The sequence below is a fragment of the Protopterus annectens genome, chromosome 6.part1 (genome assembly GCF_019279795.1).
Source record: "Protopterus annectens isolate FY-2018-M chromosome 6.part1, PAN1.0, whole genome shotgun sequence".
Lineage (NCBI taxonomy): Eukaryota > Metazoa > Chordata > Ceratodontiformes > Protopteridae > Protopterus > Protopterus annectens.
Window position 1 is genome coordinate 29,946,286 of NC_056738.1, and position 21,735 is coordinate 29,968,020.

At 39.8% G+C, this 21,735-nt stretch overlaps 1 protein-coding gene across 1 annotated transcript in view; it reads right to left on the reverse strand.

Annotated features, from left to right (window-relative positions):
* Positions 1-14,428, reverse strand: part of LOC122805248 (golgin subfamily A member 4-like) — a 1,317,313-nt gene extending 1,302,885 nt beyond the window's left edge. The window contains exon 1 of the mRNA XM_044075338.1: positions 14,295-14,428. Within this exon, the coding sequence (XP_043931273.1) occupies positions 14,295-14,333 (39 nt within the window). The 5' untranslated portion in view covers positions 14,334-14,428. The remainder of the gene's footprint in view (positions 1-14,294) is intronic.
* Between the last annotated feature and the right edge of the window lie 7,307 nt (positions 14,429-21,735).

Below are 21,735 nucleotides of genomic sequence, written 5' to 3' on the forward strand. Positions count from 1 at the left end.
TGCCAAAAAAGCAATTACTAAAGAATGGCAATCACAATCTAAACCAAGTATACCTGAAGTAGCGAAAAATTTGGGATCCTTAAAAAAGTGTAGTAGTAAATTACATTAAGGAAATGGAAAATGTTGGAACAATACATGCAGAAAAATGTTTTGAATGAGACTAGGTTTAACAGAAGACATGAATTAAACATTTTATGCAATGTTCCTTTGATTATATGACATACAACAATTTATGCTGTGTATAATGCTTTATACATGTGAACTTGTTAAACAGGTTTGATTACTTTTATATAAATTTAATTTTGCCTACATAACATGTGACAGCTAAAACCCACAGTGTGAAAGTAGAGGACTCCAAGTCAGACTGTCCACCAGTCACGAGTGGAGTCCCACAGGGATCGGTCTTGGGTTCTCTCCTGTTTGGCATCTACTTCTCAGAAGTCCCGGCCAACACAGAGGGACTCTAGCTGACAAAGTTCACAGACTACTGGAAGCTGGGAGCCATTATAAACCCCCCCAAGTGATGCAGACATCCTACAGAAGGGCCTCACTGAGACCAATGACTGGTGTCAAAACCATGGCCTTAAGCTTAATGCCAAAAAATGCATAGTCATCCCCTTTGGGAAAAACTCAGTTCCCACTAATTACCACACTGATGGGAGCCCATTGAACAGTGAAGGCGTTATAAGAGATAAGGGGACACAGGTTGACAGCAACCTCTCCTTCGACCACCACATTGCCACTGTGGTCGGAAAGTCCTTCTGTGTGGTACATCTCATTACCAAGGGTTTTGCATCCAGGAAGAAGGAGGTCATCATTTCTCTCTACTCTTTCCTCATTAGACCAATCATAGACTATAATGCCCCATTTGGCATATACCTTAGTAGACACCTGCAACAGCTGGAGAGGCCACAAAAAGTACCTCACAAAAAGGTTCTTAGGCCTTAAACACATGTCCTACATGGACAGACTGAAAAAACTCCAACTATTCTCTGTCTGAAATAGTCTACTAAGAGGCAATCTCTGCTCGACTTACAAAGCCATGTCTGACCTAGCTCTATTAGAAATGCTACATCTAGAAAATTCCCAATCCCTCTGCACCACACACTCCAGAAATCTCAACCTCACTACCACAATCAACAGATCATGCTGTAAGGACAGGTTCATAACCCGAAGACTGCCCATGCTCTAGAATAGACTTCCCATACATGTCAAGCAGAGCACCTCACTGGCCCTCTTCAAGAGAAATCTTGATGAGTGAATGGGAAATGTAAAGTTCACCCCGGGGATCACTCCAATGGCTCTACTTGATAGAGGCACTGGGAACTAACGTTGGGCGTTACAATGCCAGGGCAAGTCTATGGGCTAGTTTTGTAATGGCTCCAGGGCCATTAGCCTAGTACACACCTATGAACCTAAGGTGAGTCAATAAAAAAAGTGTTTAAAAAATACAGAATGCAAACAGCAATGCTGCAGGTGACACACTTGGTAAAACATGGATAAATGAATTTGACAAAAAGGATTTCAGGGTGGATATTCAGCAGAGTATCAGAGACAAAACAAAGTAGAGTAACTAATTAGTATAATTACGACCCTCTACTTTGTCTCCAATATTCTGTCTAATATCCCTAATTCCTAGAAGAAGGAGGGGGGAGACAATAGCTGATTTGTGGCAGTAAGGGGCTTTTTGGCAAGGGATGAGGAGGAAGAGTGACTACACTAGCAGTTTAGCTCCATAATGGCAGTTTTGGTGTAAAGAAACATTTGAGAGAAATAATCAGCTTTCAGCAGGGAATATTAGTTATAGCTGGGGACTGGATCTTAATTTGCAACAGTGAGGATGTATCAGGGATCTAGAAAGGAAAATACAACAAAAGACGGCACATTTATGAAGAAATTAATTAAAATATTTGGTATGGAAAACATGAATTCAGTAGTAGTAACTCTGACAAAATTTACATAGAATTCCCCAAGGTACAAAAACTTGGGGGCTGGACTAGACAGAAATGATATTTTCAATTTCACAGAAACATGTACGTTTAATTGAAAGCTTCAACACACATCTAGTAACTACTCCTGATTATGCACCAACAAAAACTAAAATAAAAATGCATGGTGAAGAAGTAAAAATAAGACACACTTTCTCACCACCTATCTGTTAAAAAGAGAGGAATTTAAGGAATGGTCAGTGGAAATTATTCGAGAGTTATTAAGGACTATAGAACTACCTTCAAAAATTATATCTAGCGAGTGGGACAAAATGAAAATGCAGTTTAAAAATAGGATAGAAATGCAACAGAAAGACATATGGTTAAGAACTAAGAAGTCGCAGGAATTACCTACAGGGACTGAAAAAGGTTCAGGTATTGCACAGTAAGGAGAATCCCAAAGAACAAGAAACATAACAACTGCAGAATATGAAAGAGAAAATAAGGGAGTGTGTGGATAATATGAAAGAGTTAAAAGACTGCCATTAAGGAATTATTTTTATACTAATTCCAGAGCATAAAAACTTGTAGCACAATGTCTTAGGCAATAGAAAATATTAAAGGTTGTTGCCAAACCTAATGAGCCTAGGACAAAAAAACAAATAATCATATATCCTTTAGATGTATTAGAAAGATCTCAGAAATTTTACAAAAAATTTGCTTAAAACAAAGAAATGTGGAAATCAAGAAAGAGCACAAATTGAAATATTTATGGAAGACTCAATTATGCCAAGGTTAGATGTAGAGGCTTATCAACTAATAGTTAAGATACAAGGAGATGAGATCAAAAATTGGTGTACAATAAATCTTCAGGAAAGTCTCCTGTAACAAAAGGAATTCCTTTGGAAGTTAGCAGGGAAAAATGTGATAAAGACCTAGAAGATTTTGTTTAACAGTATTTTAAAAGCAGGGGATGCATCAACATCTTATAAGAAACCTGTAGTGGTTGTAGTATCTAAAGGCAGTAAAGACGCAGCAGATCCAGCTTCATATAGACCCATTTCAATTTTAAACCATGATCACAAAGTGTTTAACTCTACACTAGCTAAAAGAATGGCAAACATATTGACAAACCTGAGAGATATGGATCAATGTGGTTTTGTGAAGGAGAGGCAAACATTTGACAAAATTAATAGAGCAATGATAATCCAGAGGGAAGCATAATGTAAGAAAATACAGCGGTTGTTGGTGGGTCCTAATGCAGAGAAAGTCTTCGACAGAGTAAACTGAGATTTTAGGAGTACTGCAGTGGAAGCATTTGCTTTCCTTAATAAAATAACAACTTTAGATAAGAGGATATATTAATGATCAGAGGCAAAAATTGAAGTGGGACTTATGACTACGGCAATGGAAGCATTTGCATTCCCTAGCACAACAACATAGATTATGAGATATATGAAGGATCAAAGGGAAAGTGGAATGGTTCCTCTCTAGTAAGTTGCATTTGAACAAAAAAAAACAACCAAGAGTGTTTTCTTTTCCCTTTATTTGCTTTACATTGAGAGTCACTGGCAAAGAAAATAACGGACTCAGACATGCAAGGATAAAATAAGAAAGGTAATGAAGGAAAACTGACTATTTGCAGATACTAGTGTGTACCTGATAAATCCAGAAAAGCACATCTCAGAGTAGTGGAACATTTGGAGACACTTTCAAGTCTATTCAGAATGTAAAATTAATAAAGGCAAAACAAAAGTATGTACCTGCACACAAACTGGCTAACCAATACCCATATTTATGGAGACATAAGATTAACTATTTACAACTATGGATTATAAAGGCTTCTGTTATGGCATCTAAGGATATGTAAGAGGGGACTAAAAAAAAAAAAGACAAAAGAAAACTAAAAAAATAGAAGCTCTTATTTAAGAATATGGATAATAAGATACAAGCAGTGAAAATTGTTTTTAATCCCTTTAATTTTATGTATGGCTCAGGTATATTTTTATCAACCACAGAGGAAGTTGTGGACAATAATTAATAGAGAGTTGAAATAATTTATCTGGGGGGGCGGCAAGATGTAAGAGGGATAATTTGATCCTTCCAGTAAAACAAGGTGGTTTAGGATTACCTGATCTGATGTTTATTTTAAAAGCTACACAGTTAAGGCTCACATACATAACACAAGCAGAAGGTTATAATTCAAATGTTAAGGGATGATGCTGAAGCAGGAGGGACGTTCAAGAAAGAAAGAGAGAAAGTGGGATTGTGGAAGCAGATCCTCAAGGAGAATAAGAAGAACCATACAGAATATAATAGTCATACAGTAGCAGAAAATATTCTGAGAACTATGCCAACATGAGAATGGAGAAAGGAGATTATGCCAACAGGGAAGACTGCAAGTAGGGGGTACAGAAAATAAGTAAAAGGGTGTTGGAATTACTGCAAAACACTGGCAAAGTAACCAATGTATTAGGAGCAAATAACTAGAGATGGAAATGTAATAAAGTGGGATGACGCCAAGAAGACGCATGCTACAGAATGATAGCGTACAGGCAAAGAGAAAGGGACAGGATATTCTTAACTGAAAGACCTCCTCTGGTATCATTTTTAATTCAAATCAACAACAGAAGCTGTTGTTAAAAAAGGGCATTCAAAATACTGAATGATAACTATAAAAGTCAATCATAGAAGGTTAGAACAGAATGAGAAGAGATACTGAAAAAAATTTACAAGAGAATGATGGGTGATGTATGTATGGCTTCCAAATATGCAACAATGTCTAGAAGGTTTAAGATCTTTACATGAAAGTATTTGCACAGGTATTTGTAAACCCCCAAGCAGGCTTCAAAGAATTCTTCCTCAGGCAGATAGCAAATATGGGCAGTGTGATGTGAAGGCAGAGATAATTGTGACCATATGTGTTGGGAGGGTAATGAGTTGGCAGATTTTAAAAATTCCATACAGATTACTGTCAGAAATATTTGTGGAGCAAATGGTTGCAACTAAGGAAATAATTATTTTGAGCTGAATTGCCAAGACATAGTAAGACCTTATTAAGTTTAACTCTGTTTGCCAAAAAAACACAATTACTAGAACTAGAAATCAAAGTCTAAATCACCTGTAGCTGAAGTACTGAATATTATAAAAAAGATAAATTAACTCAAAGAGGGATCTTTAGAAACGGGAATAAGCAAATTACCCAAGAAATAAATGGAAATTGTTGGAACAATACAACCAGAATAATGTTCATGAGGAGGACTGAGCTTTACTGGAAGGCAGGAATTCAGCAATTTACTTAATGCTGGACTGATAGCTACAACAAAAGAAAATATATGTAATATATAAATGCATATAAATGGAAAAATGTAAATATGGTTTGTTTTCATTTCTGTTAATGTATGTTTGCCTAGGTCTTAAGTGATAATTTAACAAAAGTGTTCAAAAAAAAAAAAAAAACATGCCTCATCCAACACTGCCAGTTTCAAGGCACAGCAATGTCCCATTATGTAACAGCTTAAAACAAGATTCCCACCTTTATCCACCTCACTAGATCTACAGAATTCTGTTGCCCATCTACACAGAGAACAAGACAGCAACGTAATGCAGCTAGATACAGCCAGCTGCTCAACATACTTATCTTTAAGCTACTTTAAGACTGATATTGCTTACCACTTATTAGCCGACCTTCTATTAGTCATCTTACACCATCAGAATCAAATATGTCTTAATGGGATCCATCAATATGTTCAAAGTTTCACTACTTCGAATCCCACCTCACAGAGTCCACTTGTTCGAAGTAGTGAAACTTCGAACATTGACTTCGGCAGTCACACTACAGCGCAGAATGGATTCCCATTCCTCATTGTAGTGCAATCTCAGAGTTGGTATATTTAAGGAGGGGAGGTATGGGGGGGGGCACAGCCCCCCACATGGGTGCAGGGGGGCTTGTCCCCCTGCAAAAACATGTTTTACTGGTTTGTTTTTTTTGGGGGGGGTACCCCGGGGAACTAGACTTTAGCGAAAATGCACTTTTGTTTAAGTGGATTTGCTGAAGTGTAGGGTCTACTGCTCTATTTTGCATAAGTGTACTTTCGATGTAGAGCAGTAGACCCGTCTTAACATAAAAGGACCCTCTTTCTCATTTGTAATCTGTGAAAATCCTTCAGCAAGCTGGGCCGACCCACGAAACTCTCAATCTCACATTAACAGTGGTAAATCTGCATCTATAACTGTATAGTGTATTATGTAAATAATACACTGCAGAAACAAATCTCATGTTAGCCAACTCTACCGGTATAGAAGGATAAAGACCAGTCTATCACCCAGGCAAACTGGTTCACTTAATATGTCCTGCTCTTCAAAGTGCAACACAGCAGAAGAGGCACAGCCACTATGGTCTTACACCTCTGCTACTAGAAACAATCCATGTTAGAGTTTAGGGAAGCAGCCAACAGGCAGTAGTGGGCATGGGCACTGCCAGCGAAACAGGTGACAGTAGCCCATGACGACTACACCAGAAGCATAAACTACAAGCTGCTATATGGCCAATGGTGGTCCCTAGAGTGATGCAATTGTTGAAGTCGCTACCAAAGGAGAGCAGTTTTTATTTAATTATTTAGTTTACATTTGTTAACTGGGGGTGTCTGACTGAGTCGAAAAGGCCCTTTTTCAGAGGTCCAGGGAGAAAAGCTCCACACAGAAGAATTACAGATACATTTAGATATGATCAGTATACACACAAATTACAATAGACATGTTTTTACAGTGGTATGCAGCACATCAATTAGGGAAAGTCATACATAAATGTTCTATACGGGATAGCAGTAAGAGCAGAAACAATTCAAAGGCCAATGATGGCCTCTCTGGATAGTTCCCACCTTAAAGGTATCCAAGGAAAAGACTCCCCAACTATACAAACTTAATGGATTTGATTCCAAGAAGAGATGAAAAGCACCAGGAAAAAATAAATAACTCACGTTACTAGTGTAGTGTAAACAACTACATCCTTGTAGTTAATGTATTATTTGTACCAAATCTTCTGTCAAAGTATTCATGTGTGTAATTTTACTCTTCTTCAAGCTTTTCCAAATAGTTCTTATTTGTTCAGTCTTTCACTACTCAGTGTACCAACAGTTTTATTTTGTTAATATATTTTTGTACTCACAAGCTGAACCTGGACACAAATTCATAGGTATCAGCATTCTACTCCATTAAACAAATGCAAATGAAATGTTCCAAATGTTTTTTTCAAATATCCATGACTACGGTGGCAGCTAGAAGGCCATTTTCTACAAATACAGCTTCAGACACTTTGCTGTTTAAGTACTATATCCATTTTAGGACCCAGGTTGGCAATGGGCCAAATACCAACATTTGAAACAATGCTCTACCAGTTACCTGTATACTGCATCCTCCAGAAGTTTAGCCTGAGTTACAGTTATCTCAAGTCTCTGACCTCTGACAAGTGGACACACTAGGCAAAAGAACTGAAGCTGTATGTTTAAGTAACAAGCACAAGATGAAATATGTAAAATACAAATTAATAATGCAGGCAAAAGACTTAAAAATTATGGGAGCAGCCATTCTTAAAAAGGTACATTCTCTATGAGTGAACATGTGTGCTAATTCAAAAAAGTCTGATGCAACTTGGAATAAAGGGCATTTGTTTAACACACTACCTTACATATCAGTTCAGGTATGGCTGTTGATTAAAACAGCAAGATCTGAAGGGGTTTCTATTTATAAAGTAAGGTCCCAAAGGCAGTTAAGCCAATTAGAATGCGTAGTGAGTGAAGCTAGGATCAACAAATAAACTCCAGCATATGCTCCATAAGCAAAGACAGCAATGTCTTTTGGGGTAGCACATTAAAACTGCCTGCTTTATTTAACATCCAACATTTTCTCCCATATTTAGAGGTTTATTAAATAATGCAGAATCTTTAGTACTTTTTCAATTTGTGCACATTTGTTACTTTAGTATTAATTCAGATACTAAAAATCAGGACCATTCTGTTCGCAATCATCATCATCATCTATTTATTTATTTATTTTTAATTTGTTGACCGGGATAGTCCAACTGGCTACCTGCCCATTTTCACTGAAGGCCTGGGGAGAAAAGCTCCATACATACATACAGAAAAACTGTTACATTAAACAAGTTAAAGCACTGTTACAAATATAATACATATGATAAAAGTTATTCATTCTGTCATACATAAATCTGATTTGTTACAGAGTAACAATTAGGAAGCAATGTAAGGGTGGCCAAAAGACTGATTTAGCATGTGTTTATATTGCCAGAGTAAGTTAGGATTAGAGCAATGACACAGCCATTCCTTTTAAAGTACTGTTTTAGATTTTTTTGAATTGGGTTAGAACGGGTTCTGAAGTAAGCTCAGCAGGAAGTGAGTTCCATATTTTGCCAACAGAGCTGGCATATAGAGAGTCTCCAGATGATTTGTTGCTTTTGAGGGTTTGGACTACTAATCTGTTGGATGGGCAAAGTGTCTTAAGGTTGCTGTAAGGAGTGATAGTTTTTAAGTACGGGTGTGTTTTCAGGTTGGTTGAGAATTTTATGTGCTACTATTAGCTGACTGTACTGAAGTTGATAGGCAATTCTAGCCACCCTAGATTCTTTAGGTTGAGACTGTAGTGTGTTCTGTATGCTGCTCCAGTGGCAAATCTAGCAATATGCTTAAAGCAGCTACAGAGTTTATTAAGGTCAGACTTACTCAAGTTTGTGAAGAGAGGGAGTGCATAAAGGAGGGTGGAAAGTAGATGTGTACAGGCAATTACCGTTCTAGCTAGTGGAGAGAGGAAAGGTTTGATCTTGTACAGTGAGCCAAGTTTTTTATTGACTTTTTTAACATTTAGATTAATATGCATATTAGACAGTTGGTTAACTGTTAAACCTAAGAGTTTCTTACAGGGATCTGGGACAATGACAGTACCATTGTTAGACTTCATAGCAAAGGATGGAGAGGAGTCTTTACGAGTGGGGAAGAAAAGCAGTAGTTTTGTTCTGTTAGGATTTAATAGGAGACGTTGATTACAGAGCCAATTTTCGAGAGAATTAAAAACATTTTGGGATAAAGTCTGTAGACTTAAGGGGGGGGGCAGAGAAAATCAAAGTGGAGTCATCCGCATATTGAATGCAGGTGGCAGTTGGAATGACTGTGTACATGTCATTAATAAAGACAGAAAATAATAGGGGTCCTAATATAGAGCCCTGAGGGACTCCAAGGGTGATAGATAGCAGAGAAGATAGTTTTAACCATAGTACAACCTGTTGTCTACCACTCAGATAAGATTTGAACCACTGGATAGCTTGGACATCTAGGAGAATTGTTTTAAGTGTGTGCATGAGTAGTTGGTGGTTGACCATGTCAAAGGCTTTGGAGAGATCAAGAAAGAGGGCAGAAGAAAGCTTATTGTAGTTTTGGTTTTGATTAATAACAATGGAGAAGGAGAGGAGGGCCGTGGTTGTACTGTGAAACGGTCTAAAACCATGCTACGAGTTAGCCAGGAGATTTTGCTGAATGAGTTGGCTCAGGAGTTGTTTATGGATGCACTTCTCCACAACCTTAGCCAGGGGTGACAAAGTAGCAATAGGTCTGTAATTTGACAGTTCAGTGGTACTGCCCCCCCTTTGTGGAGTGGAAGAACATGGGATGTTTTCCAGATGGAGAGGATAGTGGCTTCTGATATAGCTCTATTGATCAGGATAGAGATCGGGTATGCTATGGCATCTGCAGCTTTTTCTAGATACTCAGCTGGGAGGATATCCACTGCAAGAGTGGTAGGTTTTAGTTTCTTGATTAGGGCACGGATAAATGATGTGGAACTGGTTAAAAGTTAAAGGGGAGGTGAGAACTAGCTGTGCTGGAGTTAGGACTTGGGCAACTGGGAGACAGTTGGTTAGCTAGTGACTGGATAGTTCCTGTGAAGAAACTATTAAAGAAATTGGCAACATCTTCCGAAGGTTTTTGGATGGTAGCCGAGGGGGTAGGAGTGGTGCACTGCCCTGGGTGAATAAGTTTATTTATGCCTGCCCAAAACATCTGCAGATTATTTTGGTGCTTCTGTTGTAAATGGCAGTAAAAGTTTTTTTTATCTAGGGTGGTACATCTTTTAGTGCTGTTCCTTAGTTGTCCAAGTCTAAGTTGATCTAAGGTGGATTTTGTGGCACGCCAAGTGGTCCAAGCTTTGTTTCTAAGTAAGATCATTTGTCTGGTTTCTTTTGAAACCCATGGAGCAAATTTTGCTTTGCTTCTTATAGAACGTGCAGGTGCATGGGTATCAAGGATGGCTAAGAATTTGGTGTTGAAATAGACTACAGTTTCTTCAAGTGGCAAATGTTTTAGGACTGCCCAATTACATGCTTTAAGTTCATTTTAGTAATTAGCGGGGATAAAGGTTTTGCTGCTTCTAACTGTTTTGCAAGTAGGTTGGTGGGGGATGTCAGTCTTATGCCTGATTATATAGTTAAGAAAATGGTCACTTATGCCCTCAGGTCGGGTACCGACCCTATACATGTGGGGATGGCTATTTAATGAGTATCCAATCTAGGATACCATCTCTGTTGTTAGGTTTACCGATCCTAGTAGGGGAGAATATGATCTGAGTAAATCCATATAGATTTACATGGATGGTCAGAGATTCTGAGGTTGTTGAAGTCTCCTAGAACAATGGTTTCTTGAGGGTAGGTACTAAACAGCCAAGAGAGGATATATTCTAGGTTTTTCCCCATTTTTTCACAACAAGGGACCCAAGGGTGATGGGTAGAAGGGAAGATAGTTTGTTCTGCCATAGTACAGCCTGTTGGGGTCGGGGTGCCATGTTAACTGTTACCATCTCAAAGAAAGTGGCAATGGCACTGTTTAAATAGCAAAATGAAGTCAAGTGTTTGATTACTTTTCTTTGACTTTTTTTTTTTTTGCTGTAACAATACTGAATTTAATTAAAGATTAGGTGGTTGCTTGAAACAGATACTTATGAGGAAGTATCCGTAAACAAAGTAAATGGTGCTAATAGGAACATTTTTGGTAATCTGAAAGATATATTTATTGACAAATGGACTGGTATTGAATTATTTAATTATATTTACCTCAGTAACCTCACTATACCAATTATCACTGGGGTACCTAAAGTACATAAAAACTTGAGTTGATGGGAGAAGCTCCATTACATCAGCATGTGTGAAGTGATTGGATACTAAACTTAAGCAATATTTGGTGGATGAAATAAGAATTTGTAGAAATTCCTGTTTTTTTTAGGTAAGGTAGACAGTATTAACTTTGATTCTAATGACATTTTGGTTACCACAGATGTGAATGACTTATAAAGAGTAATACCTCATACATTGGGTAAGTGATTATTTGGAAGCTATATGGGTACCCCCAGGAACAGGTTAATTTACCAGATCTATTGGAACTGGTATTAAAGAATAACTTTATTACCTCTGAGAATAAACATTACTTAAAAAAGAAAGGAGTGGTGATGGGTTCCCTTCTGGTGTAGCTTTCGCGAATACTGTAATGGCACATTGGGAGCGCAAGTTTTTGGATGGGTCACAGTTTGCTAATTCCTTCCAGTTATATACCCTGTTTTTGGATGATATTGGTATCATCTAGAAGGGTATCAAGGAGAAAATGGATAATTTGTATTTATTTTATATTAATAAAACAGCTGAATTTTTGAGGTTTTTACCATGAAATGGACCAAGAGAAAACAGCTTATTTAGATGTTCTATTAATTAAGGATACCTGTAACAAGAGGAATGTTTCCCGACTCCATAGTTTTTTTTTTTACACTTCTCTAGTTCCCACCCCCACCATCAAAAAAGAGTTGTGATCAAAGGGCAGTTAGTCCGAGTGGCTAGAATGGTATCATTAATGGATGATTTTTTTGGTGCAATGTCATAAAATGGTGGCAATGTTTGAGAGTAGAGGCTATCCTAGGGGGATCTTAACCAAAGATTTTAGTAAGAGGGAACGTGGGTATTTTAAACTTATCCTAGGAGTAGACAGAAATTGAGTGGTAGCTCCTCCAAATATTGAATCCACTAGTATGGGATTACTTCCATCACCTGGTACAAGTGTGGAGGGTATTGCTGAAGAAGGGGTGAGTACTGCTGAGAACAGTTATGAAACCAGTTTTACTACAACGTATTTTAGTGGAATCCAGACCTTGGAGTGGATTCTAAATAAGAACTGGGGAATTTCAATGGAGAGCAATTTATTCTCAATTAAAACAGGGGAACAACCTGTTGCGGTTTATTGCACAGGGAGAAATCTGAAATGTATTTTGGAAAGCAATGAATACGCTTTAAGTAAAAGCTAATTTTATAAGGGCATGAACAAATGTGGTAGGTGTCATTTTTGTAAATGTGTCAAGGAAGGAAAAGACTTTACGGTCCGTGGTAACCAATTTAGGATACCTAGAAATTTTAATTGTGAACTTCAGGGGGTAGTCTATTTGGCTCAACGTGAAGTGTGCCCCTGTTTTTATGAGGGAAAGATGGACTCCAAAGTGAAAGAACATATTTACGAACATGAGTATAACATCAAAAAATGCATTATGGCAAATGCCCTTGTTAAACAGGTTTGTGATTTTCCAGGACACCATTTCAAGTATGTAGTTACTGACCAGGCCAGTTTAGGGTATGGGGGTGGACCAAGTAGCCTGTTACTGGAGAAGAAGGAAATGTCATGGCAAATGGTAGCGGATGCTAGTACATGGCCTGGGCTCAATTAATATGTTTCTATTGCTTGTATATTAAAGCTTACAGCACTGAACCGATAAAGGGATTAATTTTATTTAAGTTTTATTCTAACAAGTTCATACTTATTATATATCATGCCCTTAAGAAATACATGGGTTATATGTACATGTTTATGTACTTTATGAAACTAGTAACAATACTAACCTGACTGTACTTGTTCTCCTTTCATCTTGGAAGCTAAGCAGTGTCGAGGCTGGTTAGTACTTGGACGGGAACCCATCTAGGAATATCAGTTGCTATAGGCTTAAGTATTTAACATGTTAAACATTTAAGTATTTATAAACAATTTCTATTGCCCTTTTTATTGGCTATTTTGATTTTCAGGCCATTTATTACACATGGGTCATGTGTTCCTTATTGGTGCTATGTATTAAACCTGCCATACCTGTATTTTAGACATTTTTGTATAGTGAATATTGGATAACAAGAATTTGCTCTTTTAAGGAGGAGGGGGTGCATGGATTGACCAAAGGGTTTGCTTTTGCATATACTTAAAAAAGGGCAATCATGTATAGGATTATCTAAAGTTCATAAGAAGTGAACGAAAGTGGTAATCTTTTTTATTTTGTGTTTATTAAAGTTCAATAAACTGTAGTTTTACCATGGATCTGCCTGAGCCAGCTTTTGTTTGGACTTTGTTTCTACATGGTCTTTGGGTTTCGTTTGGTATTTCAGCAGATACTAAAATCATTATTGTAAATTTATCAGACTATTGTGTGTTTACTATACTGTCCTGTATATAGTACATCCAAATAATTCAATAGCCTACTGAATTGCCCCTGGTAAGGGTTGTGGATGGAAACAGTCCTTGGACAATTTCACCTATGGAGGTCAACTATTTAATATCCAGTAAGACAACTACACAAAGTCTTTCTGCACCCAATCCTTGAAGCAACAGACTGGAATACCATACATCTAAAAGCTCAAATTTGACCCCTTTATTTTCCACCCTTAAATTGCTGTAAACATAGGTTCATATGTGTGTACTAGGCTTATGGCCCTGGAGCCTTTACAAACCAAACCTAGCCTAGCCTACCCCCCCCCCCCCAAAAAAAAAAAATGCCCAGGCACCGTGCCACCCGACGTTAGTTCACAGTGCCCATATCCAGTGGCGCAACTGGAATGATCCCTGGAGTGAACCTTCTGTTACCCATCCACTCGTCAAGATTTCCCTTGAAGTGGGCCAGCGTGAAAACATATTAACATGCACAAAACCCAGACAATCAATTTCAGCGGTATAAAATAACTTACTAATATTAAAGCATATCTATAACGAAGAGCTGTTGCTCTAACCTGATTCACATAATTGGTAAGTTGACATTGCTTTTACATAAATTTCTAAAAATAAAGATCCAACTCTTTTAAATAGCCGCTATTATGACCTGTGGTGAATACACGCTGCGTCTGTAGGTCCACGTTAAAACGAGCAGCAGAGTCTGCACAACAGCAATCACTAAATGTATCTGCTTCTTCATGCCCCCTCATGATCTTGACAGTAAAGCTTATACATACCATCTCTAACCAGAAGTAACAGTAACATTACAAACATTTAAACAATCACTCATCAGACAGTTCCTTACCTGTTCTTCACTTATCTTCTGCTTTAATTTCTTAAACATGATGTGTTACCCAACTTTAACAATCCAAAACCTAAAACTGTCAATTCTTCTCCCTATAGTTTGGGAACCCTTCCGGATTTCGTCTTACGCAAGTGACTGTGTACATTACGCTTGCGCGGCTGACGTGGAGCACACACAAAAATACAGTGTTCACAGCGGGTCACGTAGAATAAATAGTCACGTAATATAACTGCAAACAAGTTTGATTTGCAATTGCACCCAGGCAAAATTAGAAGTTACTTTCATAAATACGTTTTTTTTAATTATTACCTCTTCCATGTAGAGCAAATGTGAGTATTTACCCGGCGTTGTAAACCCTGGCTCTACATTATTGTTACTGTTGAAATGATTCCCCTACCCCTCGTGCAAAAAATAAGAAAAAGGGGTTGTGGGTGAGTTGATGGCATGTACCTCTAGCAATAGTGACAGTGGCAACAAAAATTAAATTTTAAAGGGCTGAAAGTTTTTTTTTTTTTGGGGGGGGGGGGGTAGTTTTAAACAGTGTGCGTCAAAAGTTCTACGTGTTAAGTTGTTAAAATTGTTGATAGGAAGGATAGTTTTCACCAGTTCATTTAGAAACGTGAACACAGTTTCTCGTAATATAGTAACACTTTCTACTATAAGCTGTCTGCCAACTTCAGCTGAGAAGCTCATAAAATAATTTACACTTATGAACACGTCTTTCGATGAATTGGTGTGAGTCAGTGTCATTCACTGTGAGTCTCGGTTTAAACAATTCTCAACACTGAATTTATGAAAGGCATTTTCAATGCGTAAAAATAAGGAGTATGAATCATACCTCTCAACCTGGAAACATGAACAATTTGGACAAAGTTCTCCTGAAAAGTAGGTACAAGGACATTTTAAGACCAAAGTGGTCAGGAAATCCTTCTTCGTGGCACACCTCATCGCAAAAGGTTTGTCATCCATAAAAAAAAGGTCATTGTTCCCCTCTACTCATCACTCATTAAACCCATTATAGAGTACAACGCCCCTTTTGGTATGTACCTCACAAGACATCTACAACAACTGGAAAGGCCGCAAAAATACCAAACAAAGAGGATTACTGGCCTCAAACAGATGCCTTACGCAGACCATCTCAAAAAAACTCCAGCTTTACTCCATTGCGTATCGCCTACTCAGAGGCAATCTCTGCCTAACATACAAAGCTATGTCAAACCCAGAGCTGTTGGACATGCTCCACTTATAAATAAATCCCAATCCCTCCGAGCTACACGCTCTAGAGACCTAAACCTTGTCACCACAATAAACAGAACATGCTGGAGGGATAGATTCCTGGCCCAGAGACTTCCCATACTCTGGAACAGACTACCTATCTATGTCAAACAGAGCTCCTCATTAGCACTGTTCAAGAAAAATCTTGATGATTGGATGGGTAATAGGAAATTCATCCTGGGGATCACTTCTGTGGTTCTGCTTGACAGGGGCACAGGAAAATAATTTTCTTGGGTGGCGAAAGCCGGGGTACATTTTTGGCTAGGCTTGTATAGGCCCTAGGGCCAATAGCCTAGTACCTACCTATGAATCTATTAATAAAGAAGAACAGTCCTTGTTATGAGGTACTCTTCAATGTTATTATTTGCAAAAGCTGTAAACCATTTTTGTATGCTATTAGTTTAATAGTAAGAGACGAAAAACAAACTGCAGTAGTTATATAATACACACAACTACCTCACATTCATTAGCCACATGCAGAAAAGTTTATTATATATCATGCTCAGTCTGTGGAGTAGAGCATACATACAAATATTTCAGGCACAGGTAAAATGCCCTTGCTCTTACATAATGATATTGTGACGATTGGAGGAAGATGGCCGAAGGGTGCCAGCCTAGTCAAATAGAATTTGATACATAATTATATCAACTGTATAAATAAATGTAAAATACAGGCTTGTGTTTTTAAATGAAAGAAAACACTGTAAAATGTGAACTTCAAGATTGTTGCAACATTGCCATCTGCTGTAAGGAAAACCAAGCCAAGCATTTCAAATGTGTCTTTTGAAGTTGGAAAGATATTATGAATCTCTTTGATGTTTTACAAGTCAGCTCCAGTGGGTCTGGATGAAGGTTTCATGCCCATTGTTTTAAGGTTAAAGTTAAGGGCCAAAATGTACATGTGGAAGGTGCTTTATTGTTCTGGTTTCTGCTAGAGTGTATATGTGAAATCCAAAAAAAGAACGAAAAACACCACGCATTAGCACAAGCACAAATTAGTGTGAAAGCGCTTACCGTTTTTTATTAAAGTGGATTTATTTCGTATTTTTCATGGTCTGATGAAGCATGAATTAGTGTGAAAGTGCTTACCGTTTTTTATTAAAATGGATTTATTTAGTATTTTTCAACTGTGGCATGGTGTTTTTCGTTCTTTATTAGGATTTGTGTTTGCTGGTTACCACCACTTGTCCTTGGGAGCATTGTTTTTTTGGTTTGTATATGTGAAATGCCTTGTATGGTTGTAGTTTCCTGAGCAGGTGTTAGCTTGCTAAATAATGCAGTTTGTGGCCTGAGAAAACCTAAGTGTAAAAATGATGTAATTTGGGAGGGCCTCAGCAGAGCTGTTAGTTAGTGTTTAAAAACTATTGTTCAGTGAGAGACTGTAAGCATTTTGATCTTGGACATCTAACCCATCACTGCTTGCCCTTTATGTATGAAAATAAGCTAATAGCACTGTGATTTCTCTCGGGAATAGTTAAACTTAGAAGAAAGTTAGACTAAGTATTTTTCTTTGAAATCAGATCTTTCCTATGATATTGTTTTAAGTTTCTGTGTGATCTCTGAACTTGAGTAGCATTGTACTGTAGTAGTATTGTCTTGTGTTTTAATTATTTATTATTAAATATTTTAAAAACCTTTACCTGTGGCTGGTTTGTATAGAAAAGTAGGCTCTAGAGTACATTGCATATTTATAGAGTTCATTGTATTAGGCCACTCTAAAATAAGCCTTAGACTGAATAGTCACATTACCAATTGGATAATAATATTGCACGGTAATAATTGGACACCCTTTTTAAGGGACTTTTAGTAGCTGATAAGATTAGCTGGTTGTGGCAGAAATTACTACTATATAGTCTGGGTAAAGAGGCACAGCTAGAGAATCTGTGTCAGCCTTTCCCAGAAGTGTCTGTGAAGTTGTATGAATACTTATCTCAAAGTGTGGGTGTGTGTCAGCTACCTGGGCATGGACATGAAGCACTGGTTGGACAGGGAGCATACTGGAGGTTAGCTTGCCAGCTAGGCTGAGATCTGGACCCTATAGCTGTGCCAGTGGGGAGTCTTATTGGGGGCCTGGTGAACAAAGGAGCAACCAGCTCCAGACTGACTGTGACCTCTGTGTGCACTTAAGGGAAATTGTACTTTACTGTGTGTATTAGTTATCCTTTCCTCTTCTAGGAGTCACCCTCTGTGGTGTCAGTGGTAAGGATGGAGGCTCCTTGACTGCTGGGCCTGGGCACGAGCATCACATATTAGTGGCAGTGGTTGGGATATCCTATCACATATTGGTTTGCTATGGTGGGATCCACATCACATATTGATTAGTTGGCAAACATTAATTGGCTTGTAGTGGTGTGGGTAGAGTGAATTCCTGTAGCTTATGTACAGTGGTCTCTAAAAGTGTTTTGTACTCGAAAACAGCCACTCGGTGTATACTCAGAGTTCAGATCACAATTGTTTTATTTCTTTTGTTAGCTTAGTGTTAGTCAGGGTGAGCAAGCAGCATGTCAGCAGAGGAGTATGGAAAGCTGACAAGGAGTCAGCTAGCAAAGATGTGCCAGGCTAGGGGACTGGTGCATGGAAACCTGACTAAGGCAGACCTGATTGCAGCCTTGGTTACAGCTGCATCAGAAAACAGCAGCCTGGAGGACAATCAGACTGACAGCGGAGATACAATATCCTCGGAGAATGGACAGCTCAACCTTTCTGCAGTGGACTTAAAAATCCAGCTGGAGCTAAAGAGACTTGAGTGGGAGGCCATCCGTATGGAACTAGAAGCAGCTGAGAAAATGAGGAGTCTACAAGCTGTGGAAAATGAATGGCAGAGGAGGCATGAGAGGGAAATGCTGACTCTTCACCAGAGTCATGGAGGTAATGAGGAAGGGAGTAACCAGACCCCAGAAGCACAAAAGGTCAGTAAATTTCTTCCACAGTTTAAAGAGGGGGATAATTTTGATAGTTTCATTCATATGTTTGAGCGGGTATGTAAACAGTATGAAGTTGACCAAGGGCTCTGGGTACGGTTCCTGACCCCCTTACTCCATGGTAAAGCTGTAACTTCTTTAGCAAAAATGCATGACACTGACTGTTTTGATTATACTGCTGTAAAAAGACACATGTTGAAATGTTTTAAGCTAACACCTGAAATGTATAGGAAAAAGTTTTGTGAGCATAGATGCAAGGCAGATGAAAATGTATGTGAATATGTTGCTGAATTGAGCACTTATTTTCATAGCTGGGTGAGTGGATGTCAGGTCACCACTTTTGAAGGGCTGGCAGACCTTTTGTTAAGGGAACAAGCCCTTAGCACTTTGCCTGAGGACATGAGGATCTGTTAGCTGATAGTGTGCTACTTCAGAGGAGTTGGGGAAGAAGGGAGACCTATACCTAGCAAGCAGGGCAGCCCTGCACAGGAAAGGGACCCCCCAGTACTGCTCATGGGGCTAAAGGAACCCATGGTGAGCAGCACAGACTGCCCCAACAGAATCCATCAGTAGCAGGGGAAGCCACTAGTCCAGGTATACGTCCAGGAGCTAGGGTTAAATGTTTTGAATGCAACAGTGGGGCCATGTGGCATACAGTACAGGTGTCCACAGAGACAAGGTGGGGAATAATAGGTGAATGAACCAGTAAGTGGGAAAGACAAAATGTCAATAGTAGGTTGTCTTGAGACAATCGGGGTATGGAACTACCATCCTGCAGATGTCCTGATAGGGAATGATTTTGATAGTGCAGTACCATGTACTTATGCAGTTAAATGCAGCCAGGCTAGGAGACAAGCATGTGAGTTTGGTAGCCTGGGGGAGACCCAGACAGATTGCATACTTGCAGCCAAGACTGGTGAGGTGGTTACTTCAGGGAGTGAGCTACACTGTAGCAGTGAGACTGAATGTGAGCCACAGCTGCTTGTGGGTACTGATGTTCCCTTGGACAGGGTAACTGCAAAGGTAGAGGTGAGTAGTAGTACCCAGGCTGACAGTGAGGCTCCACTGTCAGAGGATGCCAGACATCCTGTGGAAGGGGAGCTGGGAAGGGTTACAAGGAGAGACTTGAGACCGGCTCAGATCTCAGACCCTACATTGCAAGGCCTGAGGCAGGTAGCTAGGGAGGCACCTGATTCTCAAGGGAAGGGGGAATCTGTATACTGGAACAAAGGGTTACGGTACAGAGAGTGGACCCCTGAGGAAGGGCTAGAAGGTGAGAGAGTACAGCAGTTGGTAGTGCCTAAAGCTTACCATCTGGTGTTTCTAGCCATAGCCCATAAAATTCCCTTTGCAGATCATATGGGCATAAAACGTACAAAGGGGAGTATTATGCAAAACTTTTATTGGCCTGGAATTTCCAGAGATGTAACAGAGTACTGCAGGACCTGTGAGCAGTGCTAAAAGGTAGGCAAGGCAGGAGACAAGGTGAGAGCTCCTTTGATGTCTTTGCCTGTGATTGAGGAGCCATTTCAGAGGGTAGCTATGGATATTGTGGGTCCACTGAGTACCCCAAGGTCCACAGGGAAAAAGTATATCCTAGTGATTGTAGATTATGCTACACGATACCCTGAGGCAGTGGCTTTGTCCTCCATTGAGGCCGAGAAGGTGGCAAATGCTTTGCTAGAGATTTTCAGCAGGGTAGGTTTCCCAAAGGAAATACTGTCTGACAGACGTGTCAATTTTATGTCAGACCTGCTGGCTTGTCTGTGGAAGTCCTGTGGGGTGAAGCACATGAAGACCACCCCCTACCGTCCCCAGACTAATGGTCTTGTTGAGAGGTTAAACTCTACAATCAAGTCCATGCTATGGGCATTTGCAAATCAGTTTAAGAGGGAGTGGGACAAATAGTTGCCCCATCTGTTGCTTGCTTACAGAGAGGGTCCCCAGGAATCCACAGGTTTTTCGCCCTTTGCGTTGCTGTATGGGCATAGGGTAAGGGGACCTCTAGATTTAATTTGAGATGAGTGGGAAGGTGAGTGTGAGTCTCACAAGGAGTCTGTTGTGGCATATGTCCTGAACTTCAGGACAAGGCTCAGGGAACTCATGGGCTTGGCCCAGGAGAACCTGGCAGAAGCCCAACAACAGAAAAAGGTGTGGTATGTAGGGCAGCAGGTGATGGTTCTCATTCCTGTCAGACACAACAAGTTGCAAGCAGCTTGGGAGGGACCCTACAAGGTGGTAAGAAAGGTAAATGATGTTAACTACATGGTGGAACTGCTAGGCAGAAGGCAGGGGTACAAATTGTACCATGGTAACATGATGAAACCTTACCATGACAGGGAGGCCCTTGTGATGAGCATTTGCAGTGGATTGCAGGAGGAGTCTGAGAGAGATCTTGTGACTGATCTCCTCAGCCAGGCTCAGGCTGACACCTCGGTGGAAGGAGTAGCAATGTCCTAGCAGCTAGCTCCTACCCAGGTTTGAGAAATCCGAGCAGTGTTGGAGGAGTTTGGGGGCATGTTCCCCGGTAAACTAGGGAGCACCCACCTGGTGCAGCACCAGGTGGATACAGGACCCAAAGCCTATCAGGCAGGCCCCTTATAGGGTGCCTGAGAGAGTCAAACAGACTCTGAGGGAGGAAGTACAGGAGATGTTGAAACTAGGAGTGATTCAAGAGTCCAACAGTCCCTGGGCCTCACCAGTGGTGTTGGTGCCAAAGAAGGATGGCAGCACCAGGTTCTGTGTGGATTACAGGAAATTAAATAGTCACACAGAGTCAGATGGTTACCCCATGCCTAGGACAGATGAGGCCCTAGAGCAGCTGAGTCGGGCTAAGTATCTTACAACCATTGATCTTACCAAGGGTTACTGGCAGGTGCCCTTGCCTCCCAGTGCTAGGGAGAAGTCAGCCTTTGTAACTCCTTTTGGCTTGTACGAGTTCACAAAGATGCCCTTTGGGATGAAGAATGCCCCAGCAACTTTCCAGAGGCTGGTGGATAATATCCTAGAAGGAGCAGGAGGGTTAGCCCTTGCTTACCTAGATGATATTGCCATCTACAGCCATTCCTAGCAAGAGCACCTTCAGCATGTCAGGGAGGTGCTGGACAGACTGCAGAGGGCAGGGTTGACCATTAAGCCGAGCAAATGTCAGGTGGGTATAGCAGAGGTCTCCTACCTATAACATAGAGTGGGGAGTGGTAAGATAAGGCCAGAACCTGCCAAAGTGGAAGCTGTTCAGGCATGGT